The sequence below is a fragment of the Glycine soja genome, chromosome 2 (assembly GCF_004193775.1).
Source record: "Glycine soja cultivar W05 chromosome 2, ASM419377v2, whole genome shotgun sequence".
NCBI lineage: Eukaryota > Viridiplantae > Streptophyta > Magnoliopsida > Fabales > Fabaceae > Glycine > Glycine soja.
This window is the reverse complement of record NC_041003.1, coordinates 50458204-50482223: the sequence shown is the minus strand read 5'-3', so window position 1 is coordinate 50482223 and position 24020 is coordinate 50458204. Positions and strand designations below refer to the sequence as shown.

The following is a 24020-nucleotide window of genomic DNA, read 5'->3' as shown; positions in this document are numbered from 1 at the left end:
ATTCGTAAATTACTTTTTAAATCTTCTTATCAATTAGTCTAACATCATTTATTGTTATGATTGTTTTGAACGTATAAGAATTTTTAAAAAATATTATTCAAAACCTTTGAAAACATATTTTACCTAAAAAATTATACTTGACATTTATGTCAGATTATTTGATAACATGATAAGTCTATAAACTAACAACATTACTGTTATACTATTATTGTCCTTGTTAAAAGATGACTTAAGCATATAGAGTAATAAGTTTGGTGTCTGGAAGCCAAAATTATACGAAAGCAGAGGCAGGCCTGGTAGTTAACATTCCAATTTCCTTTAAAAAATAATTGTGTTAACGACCAAAACTCGTTTTAGTCCTAGATATTTTTTTTATAACAAACTTTGAAGCAAAACAAATTAAAATATAACACATAGCTCACCGCAAAAGGACAAAACAAAGACGACCTGTTCTAGCCAAAAAGAGCACTGATTTTTTACACCCGATAAATGCAAATACTTGTTGACATCCATAATTATTTTTTATATTTTTTTTCTAATAATTACATCATGTTAGTAATTATATTAATTATTTATTTCTTATATTATTTTTATCAAAAAGTTATTATGCCATTCGAAATCATGATAGTTTGTATTAATTTCAGCATAGTATAGTATGTAATTTAATTTAATTTAATAAGTTTTAAAAAAGAAGTACATATATAGGAAGTTGCAATTATAAACATGTAGTCGTGGTAGACTACGTTAAATATTTATCATGTCATCTGGTGCCCACAGTCCACACGCCGATGAATAATTTTGAGCAAGAAGAAGGCAGCATCAAATCAATTCATGGCGTCAACTCCATAACCACCAGCTTAGCTTACGCGTTAGGGAGGGAACATGTATGTCAAATTCTAATCTTACCAATATATTTATTTAAATTATTATAGGATTAAAGTAAGTTAGTTATTATATGGCAGGATGTAATAAATATTTTTGAGGCACATGCGCAATAATATTTGGTGCACGATCATATAGAGGATGGTAGTAGTATATATATATATATATATATATATATATATATATATATGGTGTTGACTTAGAAGAAGATGATGGTAAGAAAAGAAAAAGAAGAAGGAAATGCAAAAGCTAGGCTGGGAATTTGTGAGGCAGGGGTTTGAGATAGCGAAGGAGAAGGACGATGAAATAAAGTGGGTGGCTCTGCCAGACCAAAAGGAAGCTGGGCATGGCCATGGCTTCTTTTCTGCCAATACTGGTTCTTTCCTTCCATCCTCACACTTTAACTTTATTCTTATTTTTATCATTTTTAATTACTTTATATTGCTGTATTAGTCCAACACTCCTTAAAAAACAAACAAATTTTGTCTTCAGCACTTCTGCTTACGGCAACCCTTCATTTATTGCCATAACAATTCCACCGGTTTGACAGTTATTAATAACCAACCATCCTACATACTATGCTATTATGAATGGGCAACCCATAGTCAATGCTCATAGCTATAGTACCCGTATCTTCTTTGGCTGTTAGTGAAACTGAAAATTTTACATTATTTTACTACTACTAGTACTAGGCTAACCTTTTTTGTTAGGATAAATTTCACATGCAATGTCTCATAAATGTTTTTAATATAAATCTTTATTAAAATGAAACTTTCATTATGATAAAATGAACCACACCAAAACCACTTGAGCAATTGTTATATATATAAACTTTGTTCTTTTTATCTCTTTTATCCATCACTTCCTTTCCGTCCAAAACGTGATTTACACTCGACATTTTTTCCAATTATTTATTTATGACACCGACAGCAATACAGCATAGGAAATAATGTCGGATACTAGAGAATTTGCATGTAGTCAAATCTGATGTTAATTTAAAGTGCCTATTTAGTTTGTTTACCTAATTAATTAATAAGGAGTACATACATACATGTACATAGAGTGATGTAAAGAACTTTTTATTTACGAAAGGAGATTGTCTATGTTTTTATAAACCAATAGCCGATGATGTTGCATGCCCTGTGTTGGCAGGACTTCCGCAACATGAGGGAAATTTTAGCCTTGAACCTGAGCTGCCGGTGATTTCAACAGAGGACCTGCCATGGCTTGTTGGAACAGATGCAGCAAGGAAAGCAAGATTTAAATTTTGGAAAAGAACTTTGGTGAGATCAAGTGCTCTGAAATGGCTCCTGGTGAATTCCTTTCCCGATGAAAGCAAACTCGAATCGGCAAACAACAAGAACAAGTTTAAAGGTTGTCCACGTGTGTTTCCGATAGGTCCTATTTGTAATTGTAGGATTGATGGTGAGCTTTTGGGAAGAAGATATGAGCTGCTTGAAGTGGCTAGCAAAGCAGAAGGCGAAGTCAGTTGGGTGAGTCCCATTGGGGAAGCAAAGTGGCACTCGAGGCTTCAGGGAGGCCTTTCATTTGGGTATTGAGGTCCACTTGGCGCCAAGGCTTACCGGTTGGGTTTTTGGAAAGGGTTATGAAGCAGCAAGGCAGAGGCATGACCATGGTCGTTTCTTGGGCACCACAGAATCAGATTTTGCAGCATAACTCTGTGGCTTTGTTATATCACTCACTGCGGCTGGAATTCCATATTGGAGGCTTTACAGTTCCAAAAGAAATTGCTTTGCTACCCGGTGGTCAACTCTGCCTATGTTGTTCAGGTTTGGAGGGTAGGCTTAAAACTCAATATTGGGCTTGAACCAAAGGATGTTGAAGAAGCACTTGTAAGGTTCATACAAGATAAGGAAATGGATACCCGGTTAAGGATATTCAATCAAAGAATCATGGGTGGCAATAATAATAAGACTGGAACTCTCATGTTGAAAACCTTCCTCCAAGATCTCAACAAGGCAAGGTCTACAACTACATGAATTATTTCTCCATGCAGCTCTTTGTCAAGACCCTCACCGATAAATTTACTATTCCTCTTTCTGAAGGCATTGTAATATTCAGAAGGAATAATCGACGACACTCCACCTTGTCTTTAGGCTCTGTGATCGTCATGTCTAGTTCACTTGAATCAATGTATATTTTTGTTTGAGTTTTTATAATAATTTCCCCCCTTCTTATGTGTATTATTATATATAAGAAATTGCAATGGCTCTCTGCTAGTATGTTTTATTACAAAATCTTGGTTGAACTTGGGTACATGGTCTTGTTCTTGCTTTCTGTTCATGCTTATTTCTTCAGATATCTTAAGTAATTGTTTCTATTTCATTATACATTTAAGTCTTAGACATAATTTTAATTTCTAAATGTTTAAAAAGAAAGAAAATTTCTACCACTTTGATCACAACTCAATTCAAATTTAATATGTTAATTCAGATGTATATGAAATGAAACTAAAATAATTAATTTTTTACTCCTCACGTCAACACAATTATATATGATTACATTAATTTTCAAGATGCATATATACCCATTTAAATCATAATCTATCATGTTCGTACATATATACACTCATTACATTCATGTTATATAACAAATGCATATATTATAACCGCTTCATTAAAGTCTTCAGCATTTGCAAATCCATATTATGCATGTTATACCAAAAAAATATATAACTACTAATCGACTCATTCCTGTGTATTAATACACATATTGGACTGGAGTTTACTGGTTTTTGCAGTGGAATGAATTAGAAATGCACAACAACCTACAAATGAGACACGAAAGTCTCACTAGCCAAGAGTTAATCTAAAATAAGATGCACATCATCAAGACCAGATAGTCAGGTCTATTTTGCCCAAGCACGCAAATCTGAATTATTATGTTGCAGTGACATTAACAAAGCTGTCGTGGTGGTGGGTTGGCAGAGCCTTTCTTCATTCAAGAAATGTGCCAGACCAGATAGTATTATACTCGTGCAGATCTGGATTTTTCCTGCCCCCAGAGGGGAACAAGCTAGGATTTAATTCATATTTTTGTCATTTTGGGTTACAAGGGAGATGTGGCTGAGACCTTTTCTTTCTGATTCTCCTCTGAAGGAAATTTTGAAGTGATTTCTTTATGGAAAGGCCTCGCGAGACATGTATTAATAAGGTTTCAGAATGCAAGCCTGTGCTTCCCTCCATTTCTCGACTTGCTAACCATATTATCACTCTTGCCTGCATATATTTTTATAGTTTAAATCATGAATTTGATGGTGATACACTGAGAAACGGTATTTAATCATAAATCATTGTTGGTATAATTTATAATATATTTTTGTAAACTTATCATATTAATATGTTGTGATTGGATGATGTAAAATTATTTTATACTTGTATAGTTTATTTTCTCTTAATCATTTTTTTACAAGCATTCATTTAATTTAATTTAATCCCATCTAATTTTAATAATTATTTCCTTTCAATCAAAATTGTATAATTATTAACAGAAATGATTTTTTTTCAAATTTTACTTATTTTCTAACCGTTCTCCATATTAGTCATAGTCTTTTTTCTCTCGTGAACCGGAGGATTAAGATAAAAAAATTTGTATAATTATTTCATTTATTAGTTTTTTTTTAATTTCACAAGCTTGCTTCTCCCATTTTGTGAGCTAAATGCTGATTTCCAGTTTCAGAGAAGAAGATAAAGCATGAAAACATGGTTTAAAAACATAGAAGGTTGGAAGATATAAAGTATAATTAGGCATATTAATTACCTGAAGTTCTGCCGTGTCAAAAATGCATTGGCGTCCATTATGAAGAATAGCTACAAGTTTATTGTGTATGTTCAACGTCCTATTCCTACAAAAATCTTACAGAAAATGAGAAGAATTAGCAAATAACGTAAGAAGAATCCCACTTGCTTAATTCCTGAGATATACAAATGAAGGGAATCGTAACGAAAATACTGAAAAGAAAGAGTCCAGATTGCTTGCATTGAACGATAGGGATGAGGAGACGAAGACTGAAGACGAAGATCCAAATAGCAGTTTCGCTTCATATATTAATTTGAAAATGAAAAATGGAACTATTTTGTAATGGGTAACAAAGATATGGCAAATTTCAAGTCATGCCAATTAATTTGCAAATATTGAAGAACTCAAAAAACGCAGGGAGTTAGTTGATTTGAAGGGTGTTATATATATACAAATATAGCTAGCTAGGAAGTTAATTAAACTTGAAAAAATATCTTTGGGAAATGTGGAAAATGAGTTACACATGCCCAAAACTATTCATTATGGTTATATAGCTCTTATCAGTTGCGTACCCGCGGCATTCAGCATCAATCAATGCCTTACTAACTCAATCTGTGTTTTCATGTGCCTTCTATAAGTTGACAACTACCATTATTTGCTCTTCTAAAGTAGAAAATTACCCTAATTGGAAATTTGGCCACTTGGTCGACTTGAGTTGGTTTTACTTTCTCTGTGTAACCACTCTTATTGCATTATGCATCTCTTATACGTGCTCCCTCTAATTTCTTTCACGTGATAGAATTCATTTTTTTATTTAAAAAAAAGACATTTTTTATTTGTTGCATGAATTTATATATATAATACCCTTAAATTTCAATCAGCTGCCTATTTTCCTTTCTTCAACCAAACCCTTTTATCTATCTCTGTGTTGGTCATTTTCCTCTAGTAACTTCTACGTACTCTGCTAACTCATCACTATTTCATTTTCATATCTGCACGGATTATTAATTATAAGAAGAAGCTATTCGATGAGGACCTTAGTTAAACATTTTAAATATTATTTCAATTATTCCGGCATATATTCCATCAGCACTAATAGGATCCTTAGTTTTTCCGCACAAAACTTCCAATTATTTGTTGAAAAATGACTAGCAAATTGACTGTAATCAGTTTTCAACTAATCTTTTAGTTAGTTTCCCCAAAGATAGTCTTCAACTTGAAAAGAAAAAAAAAAAGACAATCTGAAAGTTATAATATTTATATTTCTTTTTTATACAGTATCTCTTACAACTCTTTTTCTTCAATTTTTTTATCATGCACGTTATTTATCTCACATTTCTCGTATAATAAAAGTTGTATAAATTTGAACTAGAAACCTAATTTCTTAAAATCTAACCCGATCAAAGAGTATTACACACTTAGATTGTTCTCATGTGTCACATGCCCCGTGTGAGGCGTTTTTATTTTATTTTATGAAGACGTGTGTTGTTGTTCTACTTCAGAAAGAGCAAGATATATCTAAGAAATCATGTGCTCCACTTCGTAGGCCTAATATGCCAAGATTTTTTTGAGCCAATGGGACATAACAATATGTAGCAAAGTGATTTTTAACCAATTGACGACTGTAAAGTGATTTATTTTGAAAATAACGTTGACATTTTTCATGTAATTATGTAAAAAACAAGTAGAAAAGGGTAAATAGTAATTAATAATGAATGGTAACATTAGTTGCATTTCCATGTTAATGGGGGATAAGGACGTGGGAAGTGAGAATAAGGCATGAAGAGGGAATTTAAAAAATAAAATGAAGAAGGAAGATGGAAGAGTCAAGAGTAAAAGATGAGGACCAAACACCCAATCCCTCTGAGATGGACGCGGCTACTACATACGTGATTAAAAAGAGCATCAAGCAATCAATCACGTACAATTGTGCACAGGCACATGCATAATGCATTCACCCCAAGTGTAATCCTTTATCGATGATAAATTCCTAATTAACACTGCACTTGTGGAAATGGTATTCACACCTTTCATACTTATCCCTCCAATTCCAAATCTGGTTGGCCTACTTCATAATCTTCAAAGCAAGCACATGGTTTAAGCATTTTGTCTTTTCAGTTAAAGCCATCTCCTAGAGGCCCCTGATTCTGAACTAATATTAAGAGACCAACATCACAACTTATTGATCAAAAGAGGCAATTTATAGCTAAGGAGATAACGTGACTTGGATGGTTAAGGAAAAAAAAAGATTGTGAGTTCAATCTCTTCTACTAATAAAAATTAACAATACTAATAATTAACATTTGTCGAACTAAAAAAATATGTTAACCTATGATGAGCTCACCATACTATGCTGAATTGTTTTTCCTCCCTCTTGCTTAATAAGAGGACTAATGATAATTGTTATGCATACCTAATTTGTATACTTACATCGCGTAACAATTATTTAATTTTTCTCTCTTTTATTACTTTATTTGTGTCAAAACATTAGGAATTTGATTTCTTCTGAGTTTTTATCCAGTAGATGCTAAAATTAGTCAATTTACAGTATGTTTGATTATATTTTTTGTAGAATCACACAACAGGAGTCCTGGAAGATGGTTGAAGAACTAGAGTAGTGCGTCAACAACCATTTAGTGCAAGGAGTCAACCTTGAGGTCAGGCTTAGCGCGTATCTGGCGACTTAACCCACATCTGACGATTTAGCGTGCAGTTACTTATGTCAGCTGGACTTTGCATGTGCGCTCAGAGTGCTCATGCAAGCTTAGCACACATTTAATGTCAAAAAACATGACTGTTGCATTTTAAAGAAAAAGAAATGGGGAAACTTGAAGTTGGGTCCAAATAAGGAGCTAGGACACAAGAGAAGAGAGAAAATTCACTCACTTAGGGATCATTTCCTCCATTTTCTTCCATTCTCTTCCACACCTCTTATTTTCTTTTTGTACGTGTAAATCTTTCATGACAATGAAAGGTTAAACCATCCATTGTTGGGAGCTCATCAACCAAACATTCTTAATGTAATGATTCTAACTATCTATTTAATGTTATTTTGATATTATTGCCTCTTTTTTGTCCTTAATATCATGTTTATGGTTTGATCACCCATGTTCATGTGGTGTTATAAGGTTTATGCATTGGAAAATGTTTATCTCTTAAGAACTTGAAAAAAACATCTAGGTGATCCATGTCTAGGGATAGAATGATATTATTTAGTCTTATTTATGCATCTTTATTTTTAAAGCAAATTATTTTATGTAGCTCTTAAGGGATTAAGAGTGAAATTAGGTAATTTATACTCTTTCACATGAGAGATCATGGTTAGAGTGGATTAGCGAATGAAGGTAATAATCTAAATAATGTTAAATAGTAAAAAAATCATTATTATTGCATCAAGAATAGTTTCAGTAGGTTGAGTCCCAACACATTTCGTAATTTTGCTTCAACCGACAATTCACCCCCAATTGTTTATGTTTTATCTTTTTAATGTGCTTTGTTTTATTATCTTTATTTATGTTAAATTTTACATTTTCGTATCATGATTCGACCAATATCGAATTTAATTCATTATTCACTTAAAATTAGACATATACAAACTCTGAGTACAATCAAAGTCCCTATAGACTTGATACTCAATCTTATTGTTTTAAAATACTACTTGAATTAATTGATACACTTTGACAAGAAGTTAACAAATAATCCATTTAGAAACAAAATTTTTCTTCTTTTTTTCTAATGTCATGAAGCATTAGATCATAGTCTGTGCTTTAATTTGGACTTCACTCGTGTTTTCTTGAATTGCAATTTGAAAGAGCATTATTCTACTTCTATATAATAAATTTAACTCTCCACATATGTACCAAAAAGCAATTTAATTCTACACAAAATAACTTTTATACAATTACTCTTTTTCAGTTAGTCATGTGTTTTCTTCGTTTAATGACACGTCTTTTAAGTTTTCATAATGGTTAAGTTGGAACTGCAACATATTTTTTGTACTTGTAATTTGATAATTCAACTGTGGTTTGACACTTTTACCAAGAATTAAAGATATTATGATGGTGGATTTGTTTAAAATAAGTGTTTTTTAGATAAGTATTTTTTAAGAAGCAAAGGATTTGTTTCTTAAAATAAACCATTTTTTTAAGAAATAATTTAGACAAATATACTAAAAAAATAAAAAATATATTTATTTTATTAAAACAAGCATTTGTTTCAATAAATAAATTTAAATAAACTAGTCATAAATTTCCCTAAGTTGGTTTTTCCATTGTCCTTATTCTAAAAGTGAACTACAGCATATATATTTCCAGCAATTCCCCTGCATCCGCAAGATGTAGAAGCTAAGGGCTCTCTCCATTAAAAGGATGGTGGCATAGATGAGAAATATTCTTTTCATCTCTTCCACAGATTTGTGTTGTATAATTCCATGTATTGCGGGAGATAATTGGGTAGCAGATCATAATCTCCTTTGCTTTTGGAATGGGTATTTTGGGGCTCGCCTTGGCATTACATTGCATGGTTTTGTCATAGCTACGTACATGTGTAATCAATTTCTCATAGTTTTACCCTTCCATTTGCCAATTTAATAAATTTAAACCGGCATCTGGTTACCTGAAGTCCATGCACTCTATCTAGGACACCTTAAACTGTAGCAACCTTTTTCTTTTATTTTCTATATTTTTGTCATTTGGGGAATTGCTAGTAACTTTTCCGGGACTTAAAAATTTCCTTTTTATTCATGCACTCTGTTCGTGACAAATCGCCGGTAGTAACTTGAGGGTGTTTTCATTGATGGGGTTGAATTAGTCGATGGGATTGCTTGTCAGTGAAAGGAAAAGAGGATAACATACAAAAGTAACGCTTAACTATGTTAACAAATATCATGGTTCACACCTTCAAGTGGAAATTCTCACTCATGTATATAGTGTAAAAAGTTAGTAAGAAAAAGAAGAAGAAGAAGAAGAAGAACAGAAGTCTTCATAATTGAGGAAGACTGCCCTGAATCAGTTGTATCAACTGTTACCATGCTGCGGCAGATGATGCTCTTGTTGTCTTTGTAAGTGATGTTGTCCTTCATCTTCCTGTCCCTGTTGTTGCACATGCTCACGATGCTGCTGCTGTGTCCTGTTAACATTCTCAATGGAGGATTGAACCCGCCTGCTAGTTCTCCATCCAATGAATTCCATAATGAGAGAATTCATACTGACTGCAATCCCAAATCCAGTGAATGAGGAAAGGAGAATGGAGAGAATTGCATTAAAATTGAGCTACAAAAGTGAAAAAAAGGTAGATGTCAAAATATATATATTTTCACTCTCACCGAGTGCCAAGTATCTTCACGAAGTCAGGATATCATCTTACAATAGTATAAAATACATGAGATAACAGGATGAGAATTGCAAACTGGAAGCAAGCATAAGCCCATACGAAACTCCTGCTCACTGCCACCACAACAGCATCACTCATGTTAATCAGAAATTAATAACCCTGTATCATGTAGTCTACAGAATAGGATTAAAGCAACTCCAGAGGATCTAATGAACAAAGAAGTTACAGAGTATGGGCCTTGTTCTAATCAATTCTCGTATCAGAATCATTAGGACAATGTCAACTTCTTTTGCCATTTTATTTGTTTTAATCAGACATTACACACCAAACCAGATGTTGCGGCTGATAGAAATTGTTTCTTTGAACTCACTAAACTTAAAATGAACAGGAAAATTACAGAGTATGGGTCTTGTTCTAATGAATTCTCATGTCAGAAACAATAGGACAATGTCAGCTTCTTTTACCACTTTATTTGTTTTAAATCAGATATTCGATACCAAATCAGATGTTGCAACTGATAGAAATTGTTCCTTTGAACTCACCAGACTTAATCGTATACTCCATTTGCCAAAACCCAAACAAACTTTGTTTCTTTTAACTCATCTGACTTAAACTGTATCCCCCAATTTGCCAAAACCCACACATAATCAGGTTCAAAATCAAAGTCCAAGATTTACATTTAAATACAAATATCAAGATCCAGTACAGGGGTAACAACCCGGCATTAACTAAAGAGAACTTTGAACTGTAGCCATCCACCCACTGTAGGACAACAACATCAATGCTTTTTTCCACAGGACTTAACAGACGAAAACTAAGGGAGGAGGAAGGAGGAAGAGGAGGATATGGATCAGCACCATTTAGAGCTAGAACCTTTTTCGAGTTTTCTTAGGTCTTCATCCACTCCTTTTTAATTGGATTATCTTCCATTTGATATTTTTGTCACTGAAGCTCCTACTGCTCTTTAAATTAAAATTATTTAACAATGTTGACTTCTCCTTTAACTTAAAAACTATTATTATAGAACCCTGCCTTTTAAGATAAAGCCCATTATAAAAGCAAATGGAAGTAAAACGTCAGATGTTAAAGGGAAAGCTTCTATTTTCTGGGTCCTCCCAGTTTGTTAAAGCTTACAAAAATGATTCTGCATTATAAATTTTTTGGGGGGCTTTTTTCATAAGCTGATATTTTTAACCTATGAAAAAAGAAGTAAAACAGTTTTTAAAAACAAAACTTACATAACTATTACAATTTTTTAAACATCTTTAATTAAAATATAGTTTATATTCAAAAAAAGAAACTGAAAAACTCAAATAAACAAGCAAGAAATACTTGAACATGCTTATTCTTCCTTTTTTGGGGGTACAGGAATGCTTATTCTTCCTTGATAAACAAGAGTTAGACACTTAGTAATTACAGTAGTGATGAGGGTAATTCTCAATAGAGAAATGAGGTGTACAGACCTTGTAACTTATCTCAATTCTTTTGGTGGTAGGAAAAGCGCAGATAAGGAATGAAATTTACAGGTCTAGTGAGGAAAGACATACTAAATAATAATTCCAGCCCAATGGAGGTCGAAACATCTGATTTACATGTTTATAAGAACCTACTAGTTAGTCCAATATTTGTCAATTGCAATGCATTGTTACTTGTTTGTCCAATATTTCTCAATTTCCATTGCATGTATTCCATTTTACTATCTCATGATTATCTTTACCATTACCCATATCTTTAACCATAGCTTGGTGCATAATAACCTACTTGATGAATTCTAGCAACTCTTTCCAATAATTCTTTCCAACACACTTTGTACCATGAATTAAAATTCATGCAAGTCTTAGTAAATAATAAATGGGACTCGTTAAATAGGAGATGAGGCCTACATGAATATCATCCAATAGAAGGAAGTGCCTTCAAAGGAGTATAAAGAGCATATTGCTAACATTTCTCTAACTTACTATAAATTTGAAAATTATACATGAATACCAGTTCACTTTCATACTTCGTAATAAAAATAAAAACCAGAACAAAAATGAAATCAAAAGTGCAAATGTTAAGAAAGAGAGAAGAAAACAGCTTTACCCATGGTTGATGCAATCATAGATGAAAGGAGACCTAAAACACAGGAGAATGGTAATGAAATGGCAAGAGCATGAGATCCCAAATCTGAAACCTGGTAAACTAGAAACCATTGTGTCAGACACACTTATATTTCACACAAAACAGTAGTTATAACTTATAAAGTTGGCTTGGTGGTTAAAGGGAGAAGGGGGCAAGGAGAGGTTGTGGGTTCAAATCCCTCCCTTTATTCCCCAGAACATAGGTACAAAAATGTATTCCATGAAATAATTAACGAACAAATTGAACAAAATAATAAAATGCAAAGAAAGCCATTTGTTTAAATTTGGACCTACAACCTGCCTAAATTGTAAACCACTTTTCCCACTCCTTCAGCATTAATTAAACTTCAAACAAGTGATTTTTTACCTTTTTAAGAAGCAGATAGGATTTCCTTCTTAAAAAAAGCATAAAACTATTTTTTTTAAGAAAAAACTATTTAGGCAAACATAAAAAAAATTGTTTATTTTATTATAAAAAATAAAAAATAAGTTTAAACAAACAAGCCCTAAGTAGGTTTTCCCTGTTATTATGCCCTAAACCTAGAAAATTTTCCTTCATCTATAAACTGAGAAAATTGCTATACTACCAGTGGATGAGTTTATATTTTCAGAATCACCTACTAACAACTACAAGTTGGTCAAAATAATCTTTCAGAGGCAAGTTTCTCTTGTAGATGGCACTGTGATAATTAGATGCAATAAGCCCAAAATCATAACTTGATGCAAGCAGCAGTTAGCCAGTTACCATAAACTTCAGCACAGATACAAAGAAAAGCATACCAGTAGTTGCTCTAGAAAACAAAAGTACGAAAGCATGCTGACCAAGATAAGTACTGGTACATCCTGCCAGATCCTGTCATGCATTAAAATGCTAGAATACATTACAATTAGAAAAGTAGTGATCGGCTGATGATTTATCATAGATTTTTGTAGACGTAAGAAGGGTGATGTTTATGTCTTTTTAGGAGGAGTATCTTTGGTAGATTAACAAAGAGATTTTGATTTATTTATTATCCTCTAGGTTTTGACATGTCTTTTTTTCTTAAAAAATACTTTGTTTATCCAAAAAAAAAGAAGAAGCAGATGTATATGTTGTTCAATATCAGAATCAACTGCATATGTTTATTAGACAGTCCATCAGCCAATAGCATATGGAGAAGGCTTTTTGGTGTGTTTGATGGGCCTTGGATTTTCACCCATAGCAACGAGCAGTTTCTTTAGATGAATTCTAAAATTTGGCAGGTGCAGAGGGTAAAGTTTTACGGCAGTGTCTTGTACACTGTCATTTGGGTCTTAGGATGGAGAAGAGATGCTTGGTTACTCAAGGATAATATCCTTCAACTTGGTGTAGAACATTATTGTTCTGATGGCATCTTATTGGAGCTCAGCACATGGATTCTTCCAAGGGGGGATTCTTAGATGAATATAAAAAGGGATTGGACAGCTCTGTTATTTTCTTTGGTAAAGTGAAAGAAGGAAATCTATTCTTTGTAATTTTTTCCTTGTATTCTTTCTTTTCCTTAAAAGGAACAAAAAGGATACCAAACAATACCAACAGCACATCTTACTGCCACAGTGCCACTTACTGAAGCTGAAGCGTTTTAAACTTAACAACCCAAAATAATTAAGATCTACTACTTTATAAAAATTTATAACCAGCCTGGTTGCCCTAATATCATATCATAGATAACACTTTAGGTCTCTTCTATGTCAGTTTAAGTGCTAATAGAACGCACAGATGACTAACACGGTGAAGTAATTAAACATACCTGTAATAAACTATTTCTGACTGTTGTGACACATTTGATCCCTGCCTAGCAAGAGTTTCAGGATTATAAATTTTCAACAGTGTTACTGGGAGGTTTTGGACATCCTGCTTGCAGACATCACAGGTCCTGTTTCCCTTAATACTAAACCACTTTACTGCACATTCTTGGTGAGCAAGTGCAAGATCACCTTTACAACTGCATTCCATCTTAAGTGTATTCCCTCCTTCCCCAAGCTCCACCAAACAAATCCTACAGACTGCTTGTTCCTCTGGAATATCCTCAGTAGCATCTTCAATGGCTGGAAAGGAAAGAACAGAGTGAAAAGACACAAAGGAGGAGGAGGGATTTAAGCATACAGTTAACAAGACAATACAGGATAATGAGAATAGCATATTGATTAAAAAATTTATGCATTCTATAGGAATCCTAACTCAGAAAAAGAAAACAAACCATTAACTAAAACCCTAAGATCAAATTGAGAATCAAAATTAAAAGTTAACATCATTATAAACTTCATTCAGTATTATCATTTCTTTCTTTAATTTGGAGAGTCCACTGCAATGAAATGAAAAGGTTTTCCTTAGATTATATCTCCAGGAAACCTCTATTTTCTTTCTTCTATATTATTGTTGCTAGTTTCATTTAATTTATGGTTTAGTGCTCAACTCGATATCAAATACACGTTGCTTTTCAAAATGACAGAACATTTCAAATTATGCACATTTTAATCAAGAAGTTTAAAAGGGACCTTTAGAAGAGAATTTTGAAAATTCCATATATTTTTGAGGAATTACCAATCTCTGGAACGAAAGCCCCGTCAGTTGACTTTCCACCAACAGTTTCACGATGTGGTTTTGCCGAAATTACACGAATCAAGCCCCTAGAATCTGTAACCCTTAAATTAGTGGATTTGCCATTAACTGGGACTGAAAATGATCGCATCATATGCTGATGAACTTCCATTGTCTATACAAAAAGAAAAGGCATACATACATTAAGTAACATGTGCCATTTTTTACTTACAAAATGTAAATAATAAGTACAATGTAAAAGTAGTTGTTTTGGTCTTGAAACTAGAATGAACAGTGGAAACATACACTTAAACCAGAATCACATCCTAAATGTCTTCCGTGTCCATTCTCTGCAGCCGAAGTTGCAAATGGAGTAACTGGTAATGAATGTGAAACTTTTGTTGATGGGGAGATAACCTTATTATTAAGAGACAGATGAGTAGAAGAGGAAGGTTTATCCAAAGGAGCATCTGATGGGGGAGTGTTAGGAACTATGAGACCTGTCCTTTCAATATCCTGGGAACAGGTATTTATCTTGAAGCTCCTCTGAGGAAGTAAACCTCTCATTGAAGACCTGACTTTGGCTGAATTTGGCCTTGGGGGAAGTCCTCTTGTGGAACCAGGACTTGATCGTGAAACCAAAGGACCATCAGTCTTTGCAAAAGTAGATAATGCAATATCTAGTGACCGTGCTGGTATTTGCAGTGAGGATAGATTAGGTCGTCTGGACTGAGGAATCCGGAAGGCCTTGTCACCCTTTTCATTTCCAGTACATGTCTACAATGCCATGCCATCAAAGTATAATTCAGAGCTGGACCTGTTTGTATTCCTTTTATGATGGCATGGTGTTATAATTAATAATTACTTAGTCTATCCAGTTAATCTAAATACTAGTAAAACATTAGTAATCTTTTTTGGTTACAAAAACAATAGTAATCTAATTCTAATCAATTGATAAAAAAAAAAAAAAAAAAAAAAAAAAAAACAGATTATAGTGCACTGCCACACCCAGACCCACAAAAAAAAAAAAAAGATCTTGAATGAAAAGAAAGCACAGAAATAATTTAGTAGTCACATTACGATTATTCAGATCAAACCAAACCCAGGGTTTCATTTCAGAAGAAAATATTTAGAGTAACCTGGGCAGGATCCGGCCCAAAATCAGCAAGTTGGAGCTCAGCATCAGCACTGACACCTCTCTTTTCCATCCAAGGAAACGCTTTGGCAAAACTGTTACAGTCATGGCATCAAATGCCCAAACGCCATAATGTATTATATTATAGTTTGATTAGAATTATAATAATAGAAGGAAAAGAGGGGTGAAAATGATGATACCGATCCGAACAAGGGTTAGGGATCATTTGATTGAGATAATTAATTAATTAATTAACCAAACTCGAAAGATTATTCGCTTTTCAGCAATAGTTAGTTATCCCACGATTATTACCCGCCAACTGCAACTCGTGACATGCCAACTTTATGATCCTTACACTTCTCCCACGATTCTCCATTCTAGGTTTTTCCTCTGCACTCGGCTCCCACACCTTTCTTCACATGCCTCTCAATTCTCTTGCTTATAAATTTTGATTGGTTTCTTAAAGTTATCAAAAATGAATGAATTTTAATAAATTATAATTATTCACAATATTTAAAAGAGAGGTGTTAGCGTGTCCGATTAGGCTTTCCAGTCCAAAATGCAAGGGGGTGGAGGAAAGAATAATTAGAGGTGAAAGAAGTTTTAAGCCCAAGTAGAGAATGGAAGGCCTTTTCAGCCCCATTTGGCGTCAAGGTAAAAGTTTGATTTTATTTTCGAATATAATTGTTAGAAGAGTTAAAGAATAAGAAGGTGGTAAGCAGGTGTTAGAATCTATAAAATAGCGTGAAAAAGAAAAAAAGAGAATTGGGGAGTTTCTTATTGGTAGAAGTTGGACTAGAGTTTGAAGTGGAGTCCAGTGGCAATAAAGGTAGAGTGAATTGTTGGAAGCAGTGGAGTCCAGTGGCAATATAAAGTTTGGAATAAAACTCATTATAAATTATAAATTTTTTATTCAATGTAAAAGTTATTTAAACTTCGTGCATGTTTGCTTTAACATCACATTGAACTTGATCCACACTTTCTGTGTATTCTAAACTATTTGATGTGAATTTTCTGGAGAATGTGACTTCTGGGCACGGATCCAAACATGTAAATATTTATTTAAAATTAATTTTAGACTCAGAATCAATTTTTTTTATCGTGAAACTAAACACACACTAAATGAAATAGTGTCCAAATACCATTTTTCTATTTTGTTATATACTTGTTTCCTATCTCTTTTGCATAAAAGTTAATATAAATTTGTATTATATATAAATAACATTCCTTATCTCTGTCGCCTTTGGAAACGTAAAATGTGGAAGCAAGAAGCAGCCCTCTCTTTATAATAGTAAAATCCCCATATTGTGAAAAAATAAGTCTATTTGAAATTATATAGTTGTTAACATGTATTTGGACCTATATTTTGACATGTTTCAACTTGAGTTTAAAATGAGTCAAACATGATTTTTCAGTTGACCATGATGCTTGGTATAATGTTGGAAACAAAATTCCAAGTTTCAAATTCAAGTTTAATGGAAGCAATTAAAAGTAATTTTTGTATTAAGACTCTTAAGTTGTGTTATTTGTTTTATATATATCCCTAGTTATGTTAAACTCAAGTCGTTTTGGTGATTACATGTCCAAAATCATTTGTGATTGCAAGTTTTTAAACATGCCAAAATCAATTTTCTAATACATGAAAACAAAAATCACATGACTAAAAACTCACATTCTTATAAAATCACATTGATTAAAACTTAATTCTACAGACATATATCCAAAACACGCACATAATATATATGATGCCTACAAGATGCAAAAGTTATAATTGATGACTTCAATGGGACGTGAAAATTCACGTTAGATTGTCCGGGGAAGTAGTGATTTTCCTTCCCTGATCTAGCAACGTAATAAAAAAGGACATGGTATTTTTCCATCTAAAATTAAGCATATGCACAAACAACACTTTCTTGTATACCAGCATTCAACACGCAAAATTTTGACCGCACCAGCAAAATGAAAGTTCCCTTGTGCAACTTCAAATCCACTATCCAATATAATGCATATAATATTACAGATATCGCATGGACAGTTGCTATTGACATTCTTCCGAGAAACCAACTCCACCGAAGTATACCTATTCTTTTTTCTCATCTTTTCCATTATTTTGAGGATTAAGCTCGTCATCATCATAATATTCTTCAAAATATTCTTCATCACTATCCTCCTCATCATCATAATAATACTCCTCGTCATCGTCATCCTTATCATCCTCGCCATTTTGTAGACGAAGTGTGCCATCTCTTGACTGCTGACCTCTTAACCTCTCTTGAATTCGATCCCTAATTGCTGTTCCCTGTTTGTAGATCCAAGTGGTAACATTAAAAAAAGAAAGCAAAAAGATGAGAAGTTTGCATACATTGAAAGAGTTGCATAGCGTTTTCACATAAACTAGGCTCACCATCTTGTGACAGCCTTCTTCAAACATTTCCAGAAATCCAGCAACCCAGCGGTCGGCATTTTCCACCCACTCATTCCGATGCATACCAGCAGTCTTTGCAACAATTTGGATCTGGATAAACCACGCATAGATATGTATCTTTACCATAATTGATAATTCAATAAAAACAACCATGATAATTTTTAATGTATGATACTATTAATCGTACATAAATGTTGAAAGGAGAATACTTATGTCCACAGGACAAGTATTGCCTTTATTATGTATAAAAAGCATAGGTCACTGCTATATACAAAGCAAAAACCGTAGATTAGTTTCAACACTTTCAATTTAATGAAACATCTCCCTCACACCCAGATATACATTAGCAAAATCAATAATTTAAAAAAACTGCTTCCTAAATCCTAATACTGCTTTTAAAAACTATTCTTAGAGACAGACTCAGAGAGAGATGAGAAACTAGTATCAATTCTCTCTATTTTCTTTTACAAGATGATTACAGTAAAGCAAGTCCATAGTTTATTCACTCTCTAGTATCTTTTCCATGCAGGCACAAGAATTTTAATGTTGGCCAAATATTAATATGAGCTTAATAAAGTCATGGAAAGAATTGAAACAAGCAATATTTGGAATCAGATGTATAACTGCCAATAAAGAATTATGCCAAATTAAACTAGTAACTGATTGATATCAGTTTCATGGCAATAAATCATACAACCACTAATTACCAGTGAAACAGTGATTTAAGATGCTCAACAGTGAAGGTTTGACAAAAAAAAGGGAGAAATTAAGAGCAATATTTTCTCATTCATCCAGGTTTGTCACACTAAAATTACAATGATAACTTAAAACTATATTGAAAAAATATATATATAGATATGTAAATTTAGCATGTAGCCAAAGGTTTGCAGTACTTCTAAGATAAATAAGAAATTCAATCTGCAAAGTTCTCCCCCCACCCACCCTTCTCTAATTACAATAGTAATCAAACAGCTAGAAGATTCATGAAGCTACTACAATTATTTAAATATTAAAGCATACAGAGGATTTGAAAACACAGATCTATATAATGAAATTTATCACAATATGAGGAAGGCAATTTTTGAGAGGGTATATTCAATTGATTTGATAATGTTAGGACTCCATGATTCTGAACTAAAACAGACTGCATGGTTCTAAATAACAATTAAAACAACATAACCGTATGTCAATTCAGATTGGGTTGGTTTTTTTTGTTGATTTTACTCCTTAATCACGTTTTTGTCATTGAAAAATCACTCCGAGATCCACAGATGCAATACTTCAACAAAATTGTAAAGATAAACCGTTGAACCAAAAACCAGTAGCAGATGTCCAACGTCCCATAACAGTTTGAATCACAATTGAGCTTAACTATGAATTTTTCAAAGCACGTTACCAAACATTCTTAGCTCCTACTTCAACAATCATTACATGTATCAATTCAACTTGATTACCTAAATGATATGTTATAGCAATACATACCTTTTCGCCAACTTTTTCTTGATGTTCCTTCACTTTCTCTTGTAACGTTTTCAACCTTCTATTCACCCTCAGTCGCTTTTCCTATTTATGACAAAGTAATGATGACAACCACAAAAGACAAGAGCATTCACCAAAGGAACAAAGAGTGACGTCAATATAAGAACAAACAATTTACTTAAAGAGGTATCATGTTAAATTTTAAAGTAGAATACATCAAAGAGATCTATGCCAAATCATGCCTTCACATAGCTCACGCCAAGCTCGTTTCTTGAGTACCCACGATCCAAGTTCCGCAGCACATATTGGTTATAATCTTTGACAATCCTCATTATAACATCTGACGTGGATATTCCTTCAGTCCGTTTTGTTTCCTTAAACCTCCCAACAGATTTAACCTGCATACAAAGTTCACGGCATATAGTATAAGTGAAAGGAGAAAGTAACAACGAAATTAAAAATAAAAAATAAAAAGAAGGTTTTTTCATACATACAAATTCATAAACATCATTGGCAGCACCACTGGCATCAGCATAACTGTGGACAATGGGTTGACAAGTGCAAAAAAGATGATTATATTATGCAATGAAGTTACTAGATTCAGATGTTGATGTTGAGAGATTATTCTTACGGAAGAGAGTCATGAGCCACATAGTCAATGTTGTGCTTGTCAAGAAACTCTTGATTGATAACCCAGGGGGCATCAGGAATAACTTCATCCACCCATCTGGTCTCAAAATGGAATCGAACTCAAATTCAAATTCAAAAGGTTGAAGAAACAAAAAATAAATAAAATATCATACTTGCAGTGGCGCAGGGATTCGTATCGTTCGGCCTCTGTCATAACAGTTTTGCCTTTGTATTTGTGGGTGACTTGATCGTTGCAACACCCAACAAGCAAGTATGTATTCGGAAACCTAAAATCCCAAAGTAAGTGTCTGTGAATGGAACCTTGAAGAAACTCCTTCTATTAATGAATTAGTAATTAATTATTAATGGATTGATATAAAATGAAATATATAATCAGATCTCGGAAGGAAAGAAAAGGATCAAATAGAAAACGAGGCTTAGGAAATGATTGAAGCATACGATTTCTTGGCTTGCTCAAGGGAGCGGGCGTGGCCAAAGTGGAAGAGATCGTAGATGCCATCCGCGTATACCCGAACGGGACGGTCCTGGTCCTCCGGAGGCAACGCCGTTTTCGAATGCTCGCTCTGATCTGCCATTCGTCTCTGCTCCGCCCCGCCTCTCCTCTTTTCCTCTCTATGACATGAAATCGCAATTTCGCAAACGCCGTATGCGCTTTTTCTTCACTATTTTCCTCCCAAATCTTCTTTTTCTTCTTAAAACCAAGACCAGGAGTAGTAAATGATTGTTTTTTTTTTTATTAACAATATATCCAATAATACTATCAATTTTTTTGGTACAGAAATAAAAACGATAGTATTACTATCAAATTAATGGCATATAATCCATATGTTTACATGAATTTCTTTTAAATAAAATACATTATTTTGATAAAATAAAATAAATTATTGTTGAAACATTTTCTGAAATCCCATATATCATTTATTATTAGTAACTTTGTTGGAGGCAAATATAACTATTACGTGTAATAAATCTTTTTTTTAATATTTATCACATTTATATATTTAATATTAAGGAAACATTTGATGTAATAAATCATTCATATAATGTAGATACTCGTATTCATTTTGAGTATTTTATCTTTTATTAAAATAATTTAAGTGATGTTCATCATTATTTATTAAAAATCTAAAATATAATTTATATGTTAAAAAATATTTAAGTATATATTAGTGTGTGTAATGTAACTGATAAATATTTTGTATACATTTAAAGTTTACAATAGTTAGTTACTTATTGTATAAATTATATTATAATTTAATTTGTTTATAAATAGATACTTTTTAAAATTTATTGAAATTTAATTTAAAAATAAAGATGAAAATGATAGATTGAAACAAATAAACGATTAAGGAAATAGAAATATACAGATGAAATTAAAAAAAAAAAAAAAGTGGTTTGAGAAATAAATTATAAACAAGTACTAGTACTATTGCCACTCTTCTGGTGATGGGTTTGTAAGTAAATGCTTCGTTTGAGAAGTGGTGTTGATAAATGAACAAAATTCAGGCACATTGTGGACGTGACTTGACATGGACCTTTCTGGTTCTTCTGAAGAAGACGAAGGCTCTTGCATTCCAATGGCTCGAGTCCTGAAAAGGACTTGTTCTTCATGGTTAAGGCCTTCATCAAAATACATGTGGATTCTCCTACTCTGCCAGCCCATTTTTACTTGTTTGCCCAATCAGCTTTGGGGTTATAACGTCCATCCATGTCCACATATGCCAATATCATAGGTTGACGATAAGACCCCAATCAGCATAAAAAGAAAAAGACTTGCGTGGACTTGAGTTGTGAGGAAGGATGAAGAAAGCTGCACGAGTGGTGTTTATCCCTTCTCCAGGAGTTGGTCATCTTGTGCCCACCATTGAGTTCGCCAAGCTTCTCATCAACCACGATGAGCGTCTCTGGATCAGTGTGTTGGTAATGGACACCACAAGTGCTGCTTACACAGAGTCCCTTGCATCCCAACGTCTCCAGTTCATCAACCTCCCCGAATCACCCTCCAAATCTGAACCAGCAATGACCTCTCTCCTCGAACAACAAAAACCACACGTCAAACAAGCTGTCTCCAACCTCATCTCTGACGACTCCGCCCCAGCACTCGCCGCCTTTGTCGTGGACATGTTCTGCACAACCATGATTGATGTGGCCAAAGACTTGAAGGTTCCTTCGCTGGTCTTCTTCACCTCAGGCCTTGCCTTTCTTGGTTTGATGCTTCATCTTCACACCCTGAGGGAACAGGACAAGACCCACTTCAGGGAGTCCCAAACTCACTTGCTCATCCCCTCCTTCGCCAACCCAGTCCCGCCAACAGCTTTGCCTTCTCTTGTGCTCGACAAGGACTGGGACCCCATTTTCTTGGCCTACGGGGCTGGCCTCAAGAAAGCCGATGCTATTATAGTAAATTCATTCCAGGAGCTGGAATCCCGTGCGGTGAGCTCCTTCTCCTCCCACGCCATTTATCCGGTTGGACCCATGCTAAACCCAAACCCCAAGTCCCATTTCCAGGATGATAACGACAGGGACATCCTCGACTGGCTAGACAGTCAGCCTCCCTCCTCTGTAGTATTCCTGTGCTTCGGGAGCAAGGGTTCTTTTGGAGAGGACCAGGTCAGGGAGATTGCACGTGCTCTTCAGGACAGTGGCCTCCGCTTCCTATGGTCCCTGCGGAAACCTCCCCCCAGTGATTCCAGTTTCATGGCCATGCCCTCTGATTACCTTCCCTCCGATTTCGTTGAAATTTTACCCCCGGGCTTCCTAGATCGGACGGCAGGAATCGGAAAGGTCATCGGATGGGCCCCTCAGGCCCAAATACTGGCCCACCCGGCCACTGGAGGCTTTGTTTCCCACTGCGGTTGGAATTCTACCCTTGAGAGCATATATTTTGGTGTGCCCATTGCCACCTGGCCGCTCTACGCCGAACAGCAGACCAATGCATTTTTACTGGTCCGTGAGCTCAACATGGCTGTGGAGATTGCGTTGGATTACAGGGTGCAGTTCATGGCTGGACCTAACACTCTTTTGAGTGCGGACAAGATACAAAACGGAATAAGGAATCTGATGGACATGGATCTAGACACAAAGAAGAGAGTCAAGGAAATGAGTGAAAAAAGTAGGACGACTTCCTTAGAAGGTGGATGTTCCCACTCTTATTTAGGTCGTTTGATTGATTATATAATGAATCAAGTCTAACCATGTATATACAACATGGATGGTTGGAGGATATATATATATATATTTAGTTCAGCACAGGTCAATCGGACCTCAATATTTCAATTACCTGTTACTGTAACTGATTTCTTTGTTTCAAATTCTTGCCACTGTGCATCAAACGCGTGTTTCCATCTGAACATTGTCCGAAATTATATATTTTTTGTCAAGTTATTTGAATTTGCTTCATGACATTAGTAGTCATCCATAGCATCAAAATTGTGGTTTCATCACATCGAATGTCCTCTATCTACTTATTTTCTACCTTGGAACTGATCAATTACCCCGTGTAGGATTATGGATATGTTAGTAGACCTACCTCAATTCGTCAATTCAACAATCCATTAACATACATGATAAAAATTAAATTTGAAAGTGTTTTTAAAATTATAAAAGATGATTCCAGGCATGGAGTGTTTTTTTGCACGTTAAATTGGCTTTGAACAAATTTGTGAAATGTCTATTGAA

The 24020-nt window shown here is 34.1% G+C and overlaps 3 protein-coding genes, 1 long non-coding RNA gene and 1 pseudogene across 9 annotated transcripts; 2 read left to right on the top strand and 3 right to left on the bottom strand.

Annotated features, from left to right (window-relative positions):
- The first annotated feature begins 788 nt into the window (after positions 1-788).
- Positions 789-3176, top strand: LOC114377138 (annotated as a pseudogene).
- Positions 3177-3503: 327 nt separating this feature from the next.
- On the bottom strand, positions 3504-5054 carry LOC114403954. The gene is made up of 2 exons (XR_003664725.1): positions 4663-5054; positions 3504-4121 (listed from the first exon to the last, which is right to left on the bottom strand). It is a non-coding gene; the product is annotated as an uncharacterized LOC114403954 (long non-coding RNA).
- Positions 5055-9486: 4432 nt separating this feature from the next.
- Positions 9487-16248, bottom strand: LOC114403912. Of its 6 annotated transcripts, none has more exons than XM_028367151.1 (9): positions 16100-16248; positions 15792-15882; positions 14959-15429; positions 14656-14827; positions 13862-14159; positions 12873-12963; positions 12055-12145; positions 10006-10085; positions 9487-9911 (listed from the first exon to the last, which is right to left on the bottom strand). In XM_028367151.1, exons 1-9 carry the CDS (start codon positions 16120-16122, stop codon positions 9657-9659), a joined length of 1572 nt encoding a protein of 523 aa, XP_028222952.1. In that variant the 5' UTR covers positions 16123-16248; the 3' UTR covers positions 9487-9656. The 6 variants fall into 6 exon arrangements, with proteins under 6 accessions (XP_028222952.1, XP_028222945.1, XP_028222960.1 ...); XM_028367144.1 differs by having other exon boundaries at positions 15988-16227; XM_028367159.1 differs by having other exon boundaries at positions 12873-12945; positions 15988-16227.
- Positions 16249-17504: 1256 nt separating this feature from the next.
- On the bottom strand, positions 17505-21037 carry LOC114403904 (choline-phosphate cytidylyltransferase 2-like). Its single transcript, XM_028367131.1, has 8 exons — positions 20781-21037; positions 20495-20608; positions 20323-20418; positions 20186-20228; positions 19934-20089; positions 19695-19775; positions 18192-18302; positions 17505-18086 (listed from the first exon to the last, which is right to left on the bottom strand). Exons 1-8 carry the CDS (start codon positions 20915-20917, stop codon positions 17868-17870), a joined length of 957 nt encoding a protein of 318 aa, XP_028222932.1. The 5' UTR covers positions 20918-21037; the 3' UTR covers positions 17505-17867.
- Positions 21038-21835: 798 nt separating this feature from the next.
- LOC114403895 (putative UDP-glucose flavonoid 3-O-glucosyltransferase 3) lies at positions 21836-23726 on the top strand. Its single transcript, XM_028367122.1, has one exon. It carries the CDS (start codon positions 22143-22145, stop codon positions 23532-23534), a length of 1392 nt encoding a protein of 463 aa, XP_028222923.1. The 5' UTR covers positions 21836-22142; the 3' UTR covers positions 23535-23726.
- Positions 23727-24020: the final 294 nt, after the last annotated feature.